We start from the raw sequence: 20368 nt of genomic DNA on the forward strand, positions 1-20368 counted from the left end.
CGAACACCTCCCTTGTTCTCTTATAATGGCATTGGCACCTGCCTGAGAGGTGCCGGAACTGAGTTCTGGTGAATTCTGGCTGGGAAAAAAAAGCTTTGTATATTGTACTGTGCCCAAAAGCAAGCAAGGCAAAAACTGATTTGGCTAATATCAGGAACCCTTGCAGAAAATTTCATTTTACAGGTCTACCTTAGGCTAAGGTTACCAGACGTCCCCGTTTCCCGGGGACAGTCCCAGGATTTACAGATCAGTCCCCATACAAAATCAATTGAAGCTGAAAAGTGTCCCTGGATTTATTGAAAAAAATCTAGTAACCTTACCTTAGGCCCAGTGCATAAGAAAAGTGAAAAGACCTCCCTTCTGGAAGGGGAGGATCTGGAAGGATCACGTGTGGATGGAAGGAAGGGAAGACCAAAGGAGTTGCATTCTTCTCCAAGTTAAAGCAAAGATGAAAAAGAATTTTGTGGCCATTGGGCCTGGCTTGCACTTTAGGTGTGCATTGAAAGTGACATGGTCCATATTTTCAAGCTGGGAAAAATCAGTGTTGGCGACATCCCTAATTGATTTCAACAGCTCTTGCCGGCTTGGAGGGGCACCTGATTCCCCTTGTGCATATTTCTTATTACTCGAAAGCTACGCGAAACATTTCCTGCTCCTAAGAATTATCGCTGGATTAGAAGCAGAATGGAGCATACTCTTCTCGAAAGAGATAGCATTGTATTTCACTAGAAAATTGAGTGTGTAACTTTACCACGGCTAAATTGTTTTGTACAAGGTGGATTAGGTGAAGTCTGCTACAGTAAGTGACTAAATAAGACCAGCGTGGCTTATATCCTTTTGGCAGAGAAACATGAAGAAAGCCGAATGTTGCGAACAACTTTATTATGCTGGCATCTGACACTTTAGCCAAGGCTAAATGGAGTGTCAATGTACTGAACATGTTATGCTTCCCCTTCTATTCATTTTGTTTATAAATAGCTTTTCCAGACAGGCCCAGGCTGTGGCTATGTCTTGACTTAACGTAGATCTAATCTAAAAGTCTAGCAGTTGACAGGTTGGTTAACATTTTATCTCCCCCAGATGTGTGCATTTGCAGCTCTTCGTATTTTTTATACGGTATATTTGGGAGCTTGTGTAATGTTTACATTAGGTGGGACAAGTTCGCATAGGCCATATATATATATATATATATATATATATATATATATATATATTAGGATAGCTGAGAATTAATTAACCACACATGAACTTTCTGTACAGAACAGGCCGTGCCTTCTCAAAGTTCTGTAGGGATTTGTGGCAAGATGTCTACAGTGGTGAGCCTTCCTGAAGTGTGCCAACACCTTGTGACCCCTGTGCATTTGCTTTCTTTCATTCTGCTTGCTCAGGCAAGTCCAAACAGTAGATGAGGCAAGTGGAAGCAGTTCCTCCTTCTCATTACTGTCAATGCTGTCAGGGAATGACAGCAAAGAGGATAGCACTAGCATTGGATACAAGCCACTGATGACTAAGCTAAGTGTCCAAACCAACAGCGATAACAAAAGACAAGCCAAATATCCCATCTCTCCTCAATTTTCACAAGGGATTTCCCTTTGTCCCCAAAATGGTTAAATAACCCCAACTCAGCTGGTGTTATTGGCTCAGAACTGAACCTCTAATCTTTGGGAAATGAACATGTGAGAAGTGGTTGTTATCCTACCTGCCAGACCCTCCATTGTCCTCAGTATGTTGATCCAAGTCTTTACAAAGAGCCTACGTGCATACAAGCTGAAAGCATAGACAGCACTGCAGACTTTGTGTAGCAGGTTGAGCAGAGGTACAGTGGTACCTTGGGTTACATACGCTTCAGGTTACATATGCTTCAGGTTACAGACTCCGCTATCCCAGAAATATTACCTCGGGTTAAGAACTTTGCTTCAGGATGAGAACAGAAATCGTGCTCCAGCGGTGCAGCAGCAGCGGGAGGCCCCATTAGCTAAAGTGGTGCTTCAGGTTAAGAACAGTTTCAGGTCAAGAACAGACCTCCAGAACAAATTAAGTTCTTAACCCGAGGTACCACTGTACAGCGGTTGACTCCCTTCTGGATTGTTTTGGTTTCCTGCTGAACTGTGTAATAGATAATAATAATAATAATAATAATAATAATAATAATAATAAATTTTATTTATATCCTGCCCTCCCCAACCGAAGCCGGGCTCAGGGCGGCTAACAACAATCAAATAATCCAACATTCTAAAAACATTTCATTCTAAAAATTAATTAAAATCAAATTGACTCCTAGGCCCTTGATTATTTCTTTATGCGGCTTTCAAACCATGAAATCTAGAAGGGATTTCAACCCTTCATCAAGTTAGCAAATTAGCATGTTACATAAAAATAACATGCCCTTACATAGAAGGAGGGCTCTGTCAAGGAAGGCTTCTGGACACCTGAAGAGCTCCCCATGCTTTGCCAGGGATGGTGGTGTAGTTTGGGGGTGTGGGAAGGACCATGTGTGGGGTGCAGTGAAGAAAAAACAATACATGTGTTTAATAGAAGATATGGTTCTTGGAATTGGAAAGTAGGAGTGATTACTACAAGGTGAGTAAATAATTAGTGTGTCCAGGGGTGTTTGGGTTTTTTTTAAAGCAAAAAACAAGAAAAAAATAAACAAAACAAAAAACATTTGACATTAGTATTACAATTATATAAATATAATCCTCTGGTTGCCAAGTGGTTTGAATGCTAGAATGGCCACAATGGGAAGTGGTTGTTCAGCAGAAAATGGAAGAGTAAAGAAAAAACAGCATTCAGTGTTTAAGGTGTGGTTCTCATTGAGATAGAAAACCTGTGATTAGACTGCACAACTTCACACTGTAGGTGGGGACTGTATCTTGCTCATTAATAATAATCATAAAAATACTGCAACTGTAGGTTTTGGAGAAAAGAGTTCCAGCCTAATTTCCTCACCACATGCTCCTTTTCTATGTGTGGTTTTGTTTGTTTTTATATTGAGGAGCATTCAATTATGCAATTTTCAGAAGCTGTCCCAGTTTCTGATTTGATCCCGGAATGTCCTGCTTTTCCTTAGGATGTCCTTATTTTCATCGAAGAAATGTTGGATGGGAACCCGAGTCATCTGAAAGCAGCCCTGTATAGGGAAGGTTTTTTAAAAAAATGTTTTATACATGTTGGAAGCCTCCCAGAGTGGCTGGGACCACCCAGTCAAATGGGTGTGGTATAAATAGTAAAATTATTATTAATATGGAACAGGATGTCCCTATTTTCATCAGAGAACTGTTGGGAGTATGTTCTTTCATATCAGACAGTGGTAACAGGGCGTCTGTTCTGCAACACTACACTTGCTGCTTGAAATTTCCAGTGTTTACAGTAAACATAATTAAATCCTAGTCCCCTACATAACTGCAGAGTCTTTGAAAGTCAGTTCCAAATACAGGATGGAATGGTGGACGGGGAGGGGGCAAATTACTTTTAGTAGAGCTAAGTTTTCTTTTCTGAACACTGATCTATTATCATTATCATCATCATCAGCATTATTTGCAGCCACTCTGGTATTGCAGCACTCTTATTGATAGATTTAATAGAAGGGATTCAATTCACTCAATAGGCAGAGAGTTTAATACTTAAATCTAAGCATTTATGTTCACCTGCCATTTGAATGGTCCTGTAAATTTAGGTTTTTTTTACCAAACCCTCTTGGAGGAGCCATGCGCTTCTGAAGGACTCTCTATCTGTAGATCTCAAATAAGTTTTGACTCCTTGAAATCAGTCTGTCAGTGATTAAATTGGACATGGAAAGCTCTTATTGGAATCAAATTTGATTGTTTTATGCAAGATACTTTGCTCAGACACAGGAAATTGTGTTACACTGAGTCAGACCATTGGTCCATCAACTTCAGTATTGTCTACACAAACTAGCAGTTATGCTCCAGCGTTTCAGTGAAGAAGCCCATCTGTCTCGAGAGTTGATGGAATGTGATTCCGGGACTGAAGGCAAGCAGCTGTGTTAGCAGGACGTAAACCTGGCAGGCAGGGGTTCCCAGACATCAAGACCCCTTCTCACCCTCGCTGATGTAGTCCAAAGGAAAGCAGAGCAATACATTTGGCACCAGCTTGGCTGCAGGAGTTGCCAGAAGGAGGTTACAAGATCCCATCCAACCATCTTAGGGACTCCTTGGCCTTTTCTTCTACTTAAGATGTTCTGCAAGGCAGTGGAGGTTAAGGATAAGAGTTTTCCTTATCTTAGATGGACTACGTTCACAGGTTGATGAGACCATCTGCCCCACACCTCAGCTTAAGTACAATGTTAATGTGGCATACTACGGGGTATGTATGGATTGTGGCTAACATCTTGTGTACTCAGCTTCAAACAGCAGTGGTGGGAGCGCATGGGAACTGGAATAAATGGGAATGTGTGCACCGCCTTCATGATGCAAGCCCCTTAATTGTTTCCATGTAAATGAGGCATTGATGCACACACAGAACCACACAATTGTATCTACAGAAAGAGAGAGAAACCTTATTTTTAATCTAGCTGTTTTCATCAGTGGACACTGAGTTTTGATAAAAGTAAAATCTTTTTATTAACACTCTAATGGAATTTACTCTCTTTAAACAGCAATAAGCTAAATTATTTTCATTTCCAAGTCAGCAGGTATGACATTAATAGCAAAGCCACTCTCAGAAACAGCTTTGCACACTGGGTTTGCTCCCTTCTGAGCTACAACCATTAGCCCTGAAGAGTCCTGAGCTCCTTTAGAAGCCTTATTTGTTACACAATAAACCAGTCTGTCTTGTATAGATATGCTGTTTGTACACAATATAGTGTGCCTGAATGCACATTTAAGTACAATATCTATACTGGAGAGAAAGTAATTGATTTAAGAGAGATGACAGCTCAGTAGCTCATTTCATACTTTCACAATATAGCAATTTTTCTAAAGCCTCTCGTTTTCTCCTTTCTTCCACGGTGCTGCTCATCTTAGCTTTCCATCAATTTACCTTAAGCATCCAAAACAGCAAGGGACGTTTCTGAACAACCTAGAGTATTCATCCTGGATCTGAAATGAAAAGATGGAATGAACACAGTGGCTTATTAACAGGTAAATATATGTATTTTAAGCATCTTCCAGAGACTGTGGCTTATTCTGTTATAAAGGTTTTTACATAATTTGGCCTCAGAGAGGATTAGGGACGATGCTGAAGGGGTTTTCAGAATGCAGACTGCAGGATCTTACATAAAGGCTTCAATCCAGAATCAGATGACTATAGTTAGTAAACCTCTTTAATTATTTCATAGGATTATTGCTGTACAATCTGAAATGCATTGCTTCTTAAATTGTAGATCTGTGAGACATAAATCAGATTTCAGAGTCTTAGGACATGATTGTGAATTATGTATGTGCACGAATTATTTTATTCATCTACGGCTGCAATCCTTAATACACTTACTTGTTAAGTGCGGCCCATTTAAATAAATGGGACTGCCCAGCTAATATGGATAGGACAGTAATGTAAATCTTCTAGCTTCTCTGCCTCTGACAATCTTTTACCCTTTTCTCTCTGTTGATGCTTCTCAGACACAGAGCACACCATGCTGCCTTCTGCTAAGGGGCAGCACAATCCCCGAGCTGGGGTGAAAAAAGGGGTCAGCTGAATCAACTTCCCTTTAAATACCCTACCTGGTGAGCTTTCCCATGCCTGTAACTTTTGGGATGACTCCTGTGCGAGAGCAATCTCTGAGGTTAAAGGGCGGGGGGCAGAAAACTTCTGAGAGGGATGTTTAAAAAGGAGGGGACTTTTCGGTTTACAAATTTCAAGGGAGGCTTTGGCACAGGTGTGCCACACGAAGCATTTCTAGGTAGAAGAAGTACTCACTTTTCGTGACAAAACACAAAGAAATATGAAGATGAACAGTCCTTGAAATGCATTGAAGATTGTAAAAAGGTATGCAGTGACCACTGATCCCTGGATGACATGAAGCACGCCAAAGATCCACGTCGCCCCGAGGAGGAAGAGGAGGGAAAGAGCCCCCCGTGCACAAGATCTAGGTAGAAGCAAGAGAGTTAGAATTTTCTCTCTCCCTCCCTCCCTTTCCCACCATATGCAGGAAATGATTTTTGCAGTTGAAAAATCCCTGAATGCTGCATGGCAGTTACATGGTTCCTCCTTTAGGGTGTGCTGCGGTGCTGTTGCCAAAATGATATTCTCTTGCTCTCATAACGAAATGGAAAAAAAAGAACAGCAACAAAAATCGCAGAAGAAAGAGTAAAAAGTGGACGGTTTTTTAAAAACACTGCCTGTCTTAATCTTCAAATCTGTTTTCTCTGGTGTATTGCAGAGCCATATGATTTGATTTTAAATCTACTGTTAGTGTAATTCCCCAAGGTAAAACATATGTCTGTTATGAAGTATACCCCCTAAGAAACCTTGGAAAAAATGTATAGTATGCTCTTAGGTCAGCACATGTGCATGACATCAAAGGGATCTTTTGGCTGTTTCTCAGTTTCAGCCTCGGAGATAGTGCTGGCTGTAAAACCAGACTTTCTCTTTATATTAAAAGGATTTCGCTTTTACAATGCAAGGGAACTTTAAATTGTGGCAGGGTCAGAATACTGATGTCCTAATAGCATACAAATCAATTGCCTCTGATTCCCCCACCCTCTTTTTTTGTTAACACACTGTAGCCTAAGTACACCCAGCCCTGCTCATGGACTCTGACAAATTACACCATGTTGTCTCACAAATGAGCTCCTTGATTAGTTTTTCTTTTTCATTTTCAGTCCAGCAGTTGCTGGACTTCCTTTCCACAAGAAAGCCTTTTCTCTCCCCCCCCCCTCTTTTTTTTCTTTTTCTTTTTTGGTGCTGCTTCCAGAAAAATGAATAATTTTTGACTTCATTAGAAGCAGTGCACTGTGTGAAGCTGATAGGGCGAGGAACAGGAGAAAAGTGATCAATCAAACAATTGCTAAATCCTAACTATAAATCTAACGCAGCGAGTTGAAACTGCAGGAGTGTTTCTAAGCAACAAAAACAGTAAGTTGTTTTCAGTAGTCCCTGTAGCACACACACACACACACACACACACACACACACACACTCCAGCCTTGCCAGCACAAACAGTTTTCAAGGTCTCTATAAATCAGTTTTAAAGAAAATGAGTTGATCGGGAAATCATAGCAGCACACAAAATAATAATTAAACAATCCCGAGAGACAAACAAATGAAAAGGCAGGTTTGTTGAACCCTCCCCCTATTTCCCTCTCCTCCACCAACAGAGTGCATCACCCAGAAAGCAAAGGGACAGAAGAGAAGTGTTTTTTCAACCCCATTGATTTCAATGGGAGAGTGAAACAAATTCTGAGCTCTCCCTTAGTGAAAAAAATGGGCATCCTGACTGCAATCCTATACTCACTTACTGGGGAGTAAGTCTCTGTGAACTCAGTAGAATTTATTTCTGTGTTGGCATGCATAGGATTGCACTGTAAGTTGGGACTATGCCTCGAGTTTGGCTTAGGAGTTTTCCCACAGCAAAATGTATTGGGGGGAAAGGACATATGGCAACAAGTATGATGATTTTCTTTAAAATCCCCCCAAAGCCTAAAAACTTAATTTTGGGGGATAACTTTGCCCCTCAAAGAAAGCTCAACAACTTTGCCCCCCCCCCACAAAGGCATTCGTTGGTCAGGGTTGTGGCAGTGATGGTCAGGGTTTTGGCCGCTTTGGGGTGACAGGTTGTGTGTGGGAATCAGCCGCGGCTGCGGTGGGTGGTTGCTGGCAGCCCTGAGGGGGAAGTTCTGCCTGCTTCCCTGCCATGCACATGTGAGGTGTCTTCTCCAGGCACCAAAGAAGTGCCAAGAGCAGTGGTGATGGGGCAACGGATCACATCATATGGAAAGGTGAGTCGTGGTGTAGGGTGGCTGAGTTGCTGGGCCCTTCTTGGAGGAGAAGGTGGGGAAGTTCCGCTACATATCCTGTTGAGTTCTGTGGGGCTTACTCACAGGTAAATGGACACCCAAGTACAGTCATATGTCAGCAAGAAAAAAAGCCTTAACGCAGTGTAAAGTACACTTTCCTTCAGGAGTGATGTTAATATAGAATTACATCAGTGGGTAGCTGTTTTCAAATCAACTGGTTTTCATTTTTTAAAAAGAGTCAAAGTTGAAATTTACCTTATATTTTCATAGCAGCTAACTTCTGGCTTTAGCATGGCTGTTTGTCGAAATACTTTATAGATAATGACACCAAAAGCAATCAAATTAACCTGGAAATATATACATATATGTATTCAGTTTAACAAGATGAACGTTGGAATTATATCTGTGTTTCATATTTAAAGCAAACAAATCAAACCCCTTCTTTCTGTTGAAAGGAAAGAGCTATTCTGATCCTTTTAATAGAACAAAGAGTACTACAGTAACCTAGGTCAAAGACGAATGTAACTCTATATCCTTTCAAGTGTATAATTAACAGCAGTTTGCAAATGTTTATTGAATTTATTGGCAAATCTCTTTAGGTTCTGGATCAGAATTCTCCCCCAAAGTAGATGTATGGAATATGTATTCTCGGTTAGGCATTATACAGATATTTCATTTGAAAATACAAACCCACTGTTTCCTACTAAGTAACATGAGCAACATCACGGGTGCGTTGAAATTTTTGGGTGTAAAAGATACAAGTGAAAAGTTTTGAATTTCAAAGGTACTTTTGGTAAAAAGGGTAACCTACTAGGGACTTGGTATTAAGCTTTGCATTTGTTTGACTAAGAAAAAGCCAGAAAAATATGGAAACGAGGCATGGAACAAATAACAGTATACCATAAATCAGATATAGGGACGCGGGTGGCGCTGTGGGTAAAACCTCAGTGCCTAGGACTTGCTGATCGTAAGGTCGGTGGTTCGAATCCCCTAGGCGGGGTGAGCTCCCGTCATTCGGTCCCAGCTCCTGCCCACCTAGCAGTTTGAAAGCACCCTTAAGTGCAAGTAGATAAATAGGTACCGCTTTATAGCGGGAAGGTAAACGGCGTTTCCGTGTGCTGCGCTGGTGCTGGCTCGCCAGTTGCAGCTTCGTCACGCTGGCCACGTGACCCGGAAGTGTCTTCGGACGGCGCCGGCTCCCGGCCCCTTGAGTGAGATGAGCGCGCAACCCTAGAGTCGGTCACAACTGGCCCGTACGGGCAGGGGTACCCAGTGGCGTAGCGTGGGGGGTGCCAAGGGTGCCGGCCGCACCGGGCGCAACATCGGGGGGGGGCGCGAATCCAGAGGGAAGGGACAAGTTCCTTCCTCCGCCGGGCTCCCCGCAGCCACCGCCAGCCTTGCGCCCTAGCGCGCGCGCGCCCCCCGCCGCCGCTGCGGCTGCGCTCCACTCACTGCTCGCAGGAGGAGCAGCCGCTGCAGCAGCGCCGACGCCGCCACTGACGCCTGGCCGGCACGGGCAGCCTCCGCACCCCGACGCGCCGCCGGGCCTCGCCGCGCCCTGCGCTCCCCAAAAACCTCCGAGAGGAAGCCGGTGGGCGGGCAAGGCCCGGCTAAGCCTCTCGCCAGCGGGTTAAGGGGCTTTCGGTTTTAAAAGGATTAGCTTGGGAAGGGGCGGGGGGGGCTGCTCGCCGGCGCTCGCCATCCGAGGGAGACGGAGCGCTTGCAAGGAACGGGCTCCGTGGAGCAGGTTAGGAAGAGATCCCTTCCCTGGCAGGCCGCCGGCTTCGCCAGCTGTTTCCCATTCACGATCAGGAGGAACTTCAGGCTGCTTTCAGCTTTGGTAGAGGGAATCTAAGCAAGGGGATGGAGCCGGTGCCCTGAGGAAAGGCGGCAGCATTGGGTTTGTTTTTAGTTTAGAGAAAAGGCAAGCAAGAGGCGACAGGAGAGAAGCCTGCAAAACTAAGGCATGGCAAGGAGAGAGTGGACAGAGAGGAAAGTTTTTATCCCTCTCTCTGTACAATATAACTCGTGGGCATCCAGTGAAGCTGAACGTTGGAACAGTGGCGTAGCGTGGGGGGTGCCAAGGGTGCCGGCCACACCGGGTGCAACATGGGGGGGGGCGCGCTCGCACTCGGGTGCTAAAATCCACGGGTTAGGGGGCGCAAATTACTTGCCTTGCCCCGGGTGCTGACAACCCACGCTACGCCACTGGGGGTACCTTTACCTTTACCTTTATAAATCAGAGAGCCAACCACATACGATCCAACCACAAACGATACTACTGAGCAGTGATGGCTTTGTCTTGGAAATAATCTGAGCTACCACCACAAAAATGAGCAATAGCCTGCTTTATCTCTGGGTCAAAGCCCTATTTCTCCTAGTCACCCAGCCCTTTGATCCCCCAATCCTTCAGTCCCATTTTCTGGTAGTGGCAACAGTAGCAGCATATAGTAAGCCCACAACTTACACCTTCCCTTGTCCGGTGCAATATATAGAGGGCACACCAGGAAAAATGGTACTGATGGCCCTCAGGTGTAGTACATTTCCCCAAAGCCTCCAGGCTTTGGAGAAGGTAGGGAGAGACCATACCTTCTTCTCTCTCCCTGTGACTGGAATGTCATTATTGCTGCTGATGCCATTGCTGGCAACTCAGACTTGTAGGTAGAGTCTAAACCAAGGGGAGACAAAGGGTGTTGTGGAACAGGTGGGAAGGGGGGTAAACCAGGAATTCCTCCATGGCTTGGATTTTTAATTAAGCCAGAAGAATTCAGGGCCTGCAATGCTCACATCTTCTTTGACGTGAATGCTGTGAGCCACGAAAAATGTACCTGTGAACCTCACTGATGTTTGTTGAGTGCATATATCAGGTGGAATAAGAAAAGAAAAGGTCCAAATGTATGCAATACCCAGCATAATGTAATATAGTATCCGATATAATATCTTATACCAATATATCTTAGAGATCAGGTGCTTTTCACTTTGAAAGAAAGCAGCTCTCCCACATAGGAAGTGCTTCTTAGAAAGTAGCAGGGAAGCGCTAGGTTAGGTACCTGTGAGGTTTGTTCAATAAAGTTATGCTAGTGTTTGAAGTAAGTGGAAGCGTCTGATCAGCTATTCACAAGCAGCAGTTATTCACCAAAAATATCCATGAGTAACAGCATATCAGTATTAAAAGAATTATATTGCGGAGTCCACCTGCACCTCTATCAATAACAACAGCACATTCCTTGGACAAAGTTTGCCTGAAGAAAGCTTCTGAAGTAGTCTTTGGTGCTTTATAAAAGCTGTACAATACTCCACAAAGTAAAATAGGGACAGTTGGATATGTATAATTCTCTCTAGTTGAAGAATCAGTGCCTGAGTACCCCCCATCCGGTATTTCTATGGTCCTTTGTATGCTTAAAAAGCAGAGACATCACCTTGCCAACAAAGGTCCGTATAGTTAAAGCTATGGTTTCCCCAGTAGTGATGTATGGAAGTGAGAGCTGGACTATAAAGAAGGCTGATCACCGAAGAATTGATGCTTTTGAATTATGGTGCTGGAGGAGACTCTTGAGAGTCCCATGGACTGCAAGAAGATCAAACCTATCCATTCTTAAGGAAATCAGCCCTGAGTGTTCACTGGAAGGACAGATCATGAAGCTGAGGCTCCAATACTTTGGCCACCTCATGAGAAGAGAAGACTCCCTGGAAAAGCCCCTGATGTTGGGAAAGATGGAGGGCACAAGGAGAAGGGGGTGACAGAGGATGAGATGGTTGGATGTTCTTGAAGCTACCAGCATGAATTTGACCAAACTGTGGGAGGCCGTGGAAGACAGTAGTGCCTGGCGTGTTCGGGTCCATGGGGTCACGAAGAGTCAGACACGACTAAACGGCTAAACAACAACAAATTGTATGCACAGGGCTTCACCCCCCTGCCTTGTTTATGCGAAAGATCCTACACCAGGTGTTCCCAAACTATGGTCCATGGACAATCAGTGGCCATTGACTTTCCTTCAGGTGGTCTCTGACATATCTGTGAAGGACACTTAATATTTTAAATTTATAGAGTTGTATGGTATTCAGATTGTAATGCAATTAAATATGATATAACAAATAACAGACACAATAAAAACTACATCTGAAAATCACACAGCATCTAGCCTAGTGTATTTCAAGTGCTACTATATGCAGAAAGAGGTAAGTGGTCCACCAAGACCCTAAGCAAATGGTCGGGGGAGGGGAAGTTGGGGAAACTATGGCCTGCACAATCTAAATGGTATGCAAATAGACTTTGTTTGCTCGATTTGTTTGCTTATTCACGGGCCCACAACTGTACAGGCAAAGCCCACACAAGTAGAGTTTGTATGTGCCCACAAACTTGTTCACATATTATTTCCCCAGCATGCATGGAATTGGTTCCTCAGATAAAGAAATCCATCTGGCATAACTGAAGGGCAAGTCAAAAAGCTTTCACTTGAGAACTGTCAGCTTTAATTGGAGGTGCTGCTGGTGAAAATGGTGGCGAATAATATCTATTGATATTAACCAGTTGGGACACCTTTTTATCGATAAAACTATTCAATTAGTTTTAAATGTGTTGTTTTCATTTGTTGGTGTTGTACACTCCATTGAATGCTTTTATAGTGGGAAAGTGGAATAAATATATTTCCATTAATTAAGTAACCCAGAGAGAAAATTGTGTTTGAACCACAATAATAAACAGGAACTGTTGCAGGCACATGCATCTCCAAGCCTTACCTAGCTGTTTCCTGACTTCCTACCCCACCCTGATTCTCCTTTCTGAAGAAAAACATCTTTTGAGTTTAGTCCTACCTGCTTTTTCATTTACCCAACACCACAAACCTCAGTTTACACAGTGACCCTAAGTGGGTTTGTACCAGACCAAAAGTGCAGGTAGGTGGACACATAGAGAGAGCCTGCTGTGCAGAAATGCCTGAGGACTCCTGCTGTTGTGGGCCATTGCTGGTGTCCTTCCCCTTCCCCTCATCTTTTCATTTGGATTTGTGAAATTCTAAAAATATACTGAATGAGCCACATTTCAGCTGGCTAGCTTTTTGCATTCTGTCTGTGAATTCTTGATTGCAATTGTGCCAGTTGGTTTTTATGGATTTGCATCTGCTGACTGAGTAATATTAATGAAACATCCACTTGTTTCCTCATCTATATGCTTCAAAACAGCAATTGGAAGCCCATTGTAGGGTCCATGATGGGAAGCCTAGATGGGAGATTTTGGTGGGGTGGACAATTAAGAATTTGTCTTAACCACAGTCTGGGTTTGACCACAAAGGCATTATTTTAGAAACACATATGCTTTATTTCTGAACAGAAAATCCTGCATGTAGGTGACCCAGGGCTATGTGTGCCAGCCCTGCCTCCAACATCTCCCTGTGTGCAGACTGTAAAATCTCTCTATTCCATACCTTCCTGTGTTGAGCAAAGAAGATCTGATGGGACCATCTACCTGCAGTTTTGGGTTGTATCCACAGAGTAGGGAGGCTAGTTTAGCAGAGCTCGTGGTTGTATGGTGATTTCTACTCACCTTCAAGTGGATATGGATAGAATCCCCTTCAGACCTTCTATGTTCAACATCAAAACGTCTGAGACTAAGTGGGCAGGCATAAGGATGTTTGGAACAGTGACCCCCAACATGGACTGATGTTTCCAATTCAGGCATAATGCCCAAAGAGGGGGCAAAGCACCTCTATGATGTATTATCACACTTAACAGTTCACAATCCCTTGTGCTTAGTAATAACTACTAGGTAGTTAGTGAAGAAACAATTAACTACCTGAGACAGTCCATCTTTTCAGGGGCTACTTAAAAGACCTGAAGAAAGTCTTGGGGGTGGGGGGCAGGGAGACGAAAGAAGAGAAGTCCAGGCCAGGAAGTTTATGTCATGCATTTAACACATTTAATATGTTAACTTTGTTAAATACATGTTTGCTAATGTACAATAAATGTGGAGGTCAATATGAATGTGGCAGATAGAAAAATGGGGCTAAGGCCTTTCCCATGCATACTGCATTCCTAACACCAAACCCCGAAGATGCTGTTTGGAGGGAATCTGCTATTAGCACCAATATTTAAAATTCTGATATACATAATACTTTTGAAACCAGCAGTTCTTGAAGTTAATTATACAATTAATTTGACCTTTATAATAATTATATGCAGGCTTTTATATAATATACATATTCTGGTGAATAACAGAGGAAATTATTCACTTTATCTCTAGCTGGCATAATGTGAGTTTGGAATGCTCTTATTATAAGTGGGGCAAAATGTAGTTGGAACACAAAAGGGTGATACTTGGAGGATGCATGAAGTTTTAGGAAACTAGATAGCTAATGTAAATGGCATCAGCTTAATCATCTAGTCCAGACAATGCTCTCATACTCTTTGACATCTAGGTGGCATCTAAGTGGCAAACGAGGAATTTAATTTCAACTTCATGCGTCTCTGTCCTAATTATGGATTGGTTTTGGAGTGTAGTTCTGCTCATGGAATGGTCATTCCAGGTTCCCACTCATGGAAGAGACGAGGTGAATTTCACTGATTCCCTATTTACCCATCACCATGCATCCTCCCATCTACTTTTTAGTGTAAGGATCCCTCCAGCATAGTGTGAAAAGTAGTGTGAGAGGTTACCAGAGGAAATGGGAATCCAGAAAATTGCTTCCCGACTCATGGGTAGGAGCTTCCACAGATGGAAGGGCACCATTGGATCTAACCCAGTGTGCCTCCTGTTGTATGTTTAATTCTTCTTTGCTCCATTTGGCTAAACATAGCTATCATCATCTCCCTTAATTTCCATGTCCTATCCCTCTCTTTCTGTCTTCTGCCATGCATCTTCCTTTGCTTCCCTCTGTTTTGAAAATGTGATTATGTCATTTTAAGTGCTTTCTCAAGATACGTTCCTGTAACAATGGATGCTATCTCTCCGTAGATTTGGAGACAGTATTGTAATGCTCACATCCCCCCCCCCCCATATTTTGTGCCACACCAAAGTCCTGGTGCTTGAGATACACTATTTATCAAAGTTTCTAAGCTCGTATGGAATTTACAGATGTCCTTTGAAAGTTCTTAAGTGTTTAAGTAACAGTTTTGAATATATTCTTAGAAAGGTGGGTCCCCTTCCCACCTGTTTTTATTTTGTGGTCTTACACCATCTGCTGTAAGCGGGTGAGTAGTTGAAGTGTACTAGAGGGAGAATTAAAGTTGGAAACTATCGTCTGAGTTTTAAATACACCAAGAACACTCATAAAAGCAAGATGATTCTGGACAAGAGCCAACTATAATTCCTATTGCTTGACAAAGGAAAAACCTTGGACTTTCCTGCACAATTAAATAAACAAATACATGGCTTCTCATATACAAAAGAATGTAGCTTTCAACCCAGAGCCACCCACATGACTCTGGTCCTAATGGTGTAATTTTCTGCTTGTGAGAGATCTACTAGTATAATCATTCACTTTCATTGTGTGCTGTTCATGGTTAGGACTGTTTAACATTAATGGCTACTAGTATTTATTGTTTCCTTTTTCATTGGGTGAGATGACATGTCGAGTCCAAATAATGCTGTTAATAATGGGATGATGTTAATAGTGGGAGGTTCAGAGATGCGATCCATGAGGCACAATCCACTGGAAAGATCTCCTGCACAAGTCCCATTGAAACCATGCGTATTCCTCAAGAACACATTAAATGACGGATGGAAGATATGCAAAAGCACGGTCAAATGTGCCCTGCTGTAATTTCGATGTCCTGTATCATAGCTCTCATTACCTCTTTACATCATTATCTGTGGTAACAAATAATGAGCTGCTGTAAAAAGATAGGTTATGCAGGAGACTGAAATCTGCAATTTTTGCATTCTTACATCAACATGAAAAGGCTTATGCTTTTTCCTCAACAGTAATGTGAATGCAAAATCTAAATGGGCAACAATGAAATTAGCCTTATTTTTTTCTGTTAAGGTAGCACAACTCTCCACTACATCCCCCCAAATGCACTTCCCCTCCAAAGCCACCCCTCTTTGAGTTGGGAGAAAGGATTCAATGAATCTATCACATATAAATGGTTAGATGGGTCAGATATGTGTGGGTCTCAAAATCAAGTGCAAAACTCTCCGCTGCATTTTCCAAAATGGGGAACACTCAAAACAAAACTATATTGGAAAAAAGGTCACAGAATCAGAGAATCAGAGAGCTGGAAGGGACCAGAAGAGTCATCTAGTCTAACTGCCTGCAGTGCAGGAATCTTTTTGCACAACATAGGGATCAAACCCATGACCCTGAGATTAGTAGAGTCTCATGCTCTACCAACTGAGGTCATATGAATCCATCATATGATTTTTTTTAAAAAAAAACACAGCAAGGAGAGAGGTAAGAAGAGAGAAGGGTTATGTCATGATAAAGGCTGTGAACACATGACCAGCTTAAGTGCAACAAGTTTGTTCTTTTTCTCTGTTCCCATTGCAGTTGGTTTGGGGGCAAACACATCAAAATGCAGTGCTTCATAGGAAATGACAAAATAGATGTGGACTGTGGCTAATGTCATGTGTACACTGCTTCCCAAACCACTGGTGGGAGCACACTGGATGCAGATTAAGTGGGAGTGTGTGCATAGCCAAAGAATTAAGGGGAGGGGGTATGGCTGAGTATTGTTTAGTAGCTCAACGGGCAATGCTGTGGTGGAATGATCCTTTCGGGTTAACAAGCTGAGAAGCTTGTCTTGCACAGATATCCATGAGAGCCAAGGACACTTATTAAAGTAGGGCTACTCTCAAACATCAGGGAAACCCATTTTCAGTGTCCAACTGTGAGGATGCTTCCTGGAAGGAGATTCAGAAAGAAAAGGCTTATTGGCTTTTGAGGGAATGCAGACATAATACGATAGCCTACAAATCCGCTCCACTTCCCAGTGGGGAGGAGTTGCGGTGGACCACGTGGCCACCCACTCCCCTCCAGGAGCGGGGGACGAAGTCCCACATCATCTGGAGGTTCCCGGCCATGTCATTCGCCAGGCAGCCAATCTGCTGGCTGGGGGTGGGGTGGATGGGCCCCATTTAAACTGAGGCGCAAACCAGAGAGCTTCCTCTTGACTCGCTTCCTCGATCGTTAGGCATTGGTTGATCTTATGATGGGGGAGGGGAGGTGTGGCCATCACCTGCCTCTCCAAGCTTAAGGGTATTCCATTAAAGGAATCCGGGGGTGGGGATCTTGTCCGAAGCCTGGGGTAGGGCTAGGGCCATGCCATGGCCCCGTCAGGAAACCAGGGGGAGCTTGAGTTGGTTTGCATTGTGATGGGCAGTTATATATAGTTGGGTCAATTCCAATGTCTAAGCCAACCCCGCTCACATTCTGTAACCAATGAAGTTTTGGCCTAAATTTTCCCAATAACATTAACCTAATATCCATGTCCTTGTTCACCAACAAGGGGGTGGTCTCGGGGTCTCAACACACAACATTTTTTCTTTCTACTAGCTGTCGTAGAGAGAGATGGACTGGTAGCATTACAGGAACAGTGAATGGACTGAATCAAGATTCTCAAGTTATGAGAACGTGAATCTGGATTATTTCCAGGTACAAAGGATATTGGATCATTCTTGTGGTCCCCAGCTACAGCCAAGCCTGTTGTGGGGTAGCGATTTGTATTTGTTCCTGAAACCATTTCAAACTGCTTGATCCCAAAGGTATTTGACAAGGCATAGCTGCCCATACTGTAGCTTATTTATATTCTTAGCAATATCTGATTCCACAGCTTTCTGTGTAAACAACAAAAAAGTAAAACATCTTTTAAATGAAAAGCTATTGAACACTACAGTATACAAAGAAACCTGCCAATGTACTAACACTATTGTGCCTGTTTACAGATGGAAAAAAACAGCAAGTATGAATCATTGTAATTCTAAGTTCCTTCAGAGAGAATTACAAGACCATATGATATCCTAGCGTGTTAGATTTTGCATTAGGATCCATGACTGAGTTGTAAGACATCCAGACAGCTCCATATTGAGCACACATCTGAGGAATACAAGTTATTTCATCTTCTGTTGGCAGTTTGCTTAAACAGCTGGCTTTGAATGTGTTTCTTGCCTTATGCTGGCATACAGGAAGAAGAGCTGAATTTTGATTTGCCTAGCCATAGACTTTGTTACAGAATTATCCAAAGAAAGGCCACGAGCATCTAATAGTTTTCTAGAGCAATTTTTGGTGTACATATATATGAATGCTTCACTTTGTCACCTCAGCTTCAAAGGAGAATAATTTCTCCTGCCTATTCATAGTAAGTTATGGGAAATCTGATGGTGTTGGCAGGAGGAGGGAGAAGCATGTTAAATTGCTGTGAGGAGAGTAATTAAATCCACCAGCTGTAATTTTGTGGTAATGGGTGGCACTTGTGGTTCGAGGACCCGACCCCCGCGAAGTAAAATGAAGACACAGGGACACGTGATATAAGGTTAATGGGCTAGAAAAGGCCACAACTTTATTGATTACAGCAATGAAAAGGTATTGGCTTAGGCATTGGATCGCAAAACAAGTGGGTTTATTCACCAGGGGGTCAACACCTGTTGATGCTAATCCAACTATAGGCTCACCCCTGATGTCACCGACGGTCGTGCCATGGCCTCCCGCCAAGCAGGCTTCGGACGGAATACACGACCGCCAGATTCCTTTAACGGAATACCCCTATAAATTGAAGGCATAGGCGATGGCCACACCTAGCACTTCGACACACCACAACACATTATTCCAATGCCTAACCTACCCACCAATACCACCAGAAAGTTGTGACGATTGCTATGAGGTAGGCGAAAAAACCAAAAAGCCTAATGCCAAATGGAAAAACTCCTACCAGGCCCCCCGGGCAACCGGGGCGACCAACCTAAGGTCCATAGCAAGGCCAATGACCTAAGCCCTAACTCAAAGGGAGTGGAGGGTGGGTGACTCGCTCAGGACGACAAAGAGAAATGAGGCCGGGGAGAGGCTGGCACTGCAGCATAAAGGCTGCTGGACACGCCCCCCCATGGCACCTGGTTGGGCGGCCACCGGGGGGGGCGTGAGTGCCAGCCAGGTGAGCTGGAGGCAGGGGGCAATGCCCCCTGCTAGGAGCGGTGTTCGGGCTCCCGCCCACAACCACTCCCCTCTCTTTCAGGGAGGAGAGTCTTTGTGGTTCGAGGACCCGACCCCCGCGAAGTAAAATGAAGACACAGGGACACGTGATATAAGGTTAATGGGCTAGAAAAGGCCACAACTTTATTGATTACAGCAATGAAAAGGTATTGGCTTAGGCATTGGATCGCAAAACAAGTGGGTTTATTCACCAGGGGGTCAACACCTGTTGATGCTAATCCAACTATAGGCTCACCCCTGATGTCACCGAGGGTCGTGCCATGGCCTCCCGCCAAGCAGGCTTCGGACGGAATACACGACCGCCAGATTCCTTTAACGGAATACCCCTATAAATTGAAGGCATAGGCGATGGCCACACCTAGCACTTCGACACACCACAACACATTATTCCAATGCCTAACCGCCACCCGAGCTAAAGGCTCGCCGCCAATACCTTCAAAGCTGCAACCAATCCCAGATGCTTTTGCTGACACTAGCTAACCAAATGTCGTTCCCCAGATCCGATAAGTGGACGCCGTCATTCCGGTATAAAGCTTGGTCGCCGATCCGGATACGGTCATGATAAATGACTCGCTCAGGACGACAAAGAGAAATGAGGCCGGGGAGAGGCTGGCACTGCAGCATAAAGGCTGCTGGACACGCCCCCCCATGGCACCTGGTTGGGCGGCCACCGGGGGGGGCGTGAGTGCCAGCCAGGTGAGCTGGAGGCAGGGGGCAATGCCCCCTGCTAGGAGCGGTGTTCGGGCTCCCGCCCACAACCACTCCCCTCTCTTTCAGGGAGGAGAGTCTTTAGCAGAGGAAGACAAATTTTGATGATGGAAACCTCAGTTTGAAGAATGAGGGAGAAGAAAGGATGGTGTTAGAATAGGCATAATACACTGTCTGGTAGTTGGCTGACTAGTAGTTAAGGATGGCTAAATCAGTCAATTCTGCTTTCTCTCATATTCTCATTTTCCACTCGTAAGTTGAGCATTCCACTTTCCACATCAGTTTCAAATATTTTGAACAAGTTCTCATGAAAATTCAGCAGCATTTTTACTGTGAATTTCTCCTGATAGACATCTTTTAAGACACACACCTTTGCAAAGCAATATTGCTCTATATAATGCAGTTCTGAATGCTATTTTCACAATATATGCCTTTCCATGCAGATTTTACCCTTATATATTCCTTTTTGTGTACACATTATTTTGCTGGACAACTGTACTGAAAAATTCAGAGAAGTGTGAATTTGAAAAGATGACTGGGTTTTGGTTCACATATTGTTCCAAAAACAGCTTCATCTATAAATGTAGATCATATTTCTCCCCTGTC

The 20368-nt window shown here is 43.6% G+C and overlaps 1 protein-coding gene across 2 annotated transcripts in view; it reads right to left on the reverse strand.

Annotated features, from left to right (window-relative positions):
- Positions 1-4558: 4558 nt before the first annotated feature.
- Positions 4559-20368, reverse strand: part of ADGRL4 (adhesion G protein-coupled receptor L4) — a 94746-nt gene continuing 78936 nt past the window's right edge. For both annotated transcript variants that reach the window (XM_081008625.1, XM_081008624.1), the window contains exons 14-16: positions 8172-8263; positions 5878-6046; positions 4559-5060 (exon numbers count right to left, since the gene is read on the reverse strand). In XM_081008625.1, the coding sequence (XP_080864751.1) occupies positions 4998-5060; positions 5878-6046; positions 8172-8263 (324 nt within the window). In that variant the 3' untranslated portion in view covers positions 4559-4997. The remainder of the gene's footprint in view (positions 5061-5877; positions 6047-8171; positions 8264-20368) is intronic.

Source organism: Podarcis pityusensis, assembly GCF_964106645.2.
Source record: "Podarcis pityusensis genome assembly, chromosome: 6".
In the NCBI taxonomy this organism is placed as follows: Eukaryota; Metazoa; Chordata; class Lepidosauria; order Squamata; family Lacertidae; genus Podarcis; species Podarcis pityusensis.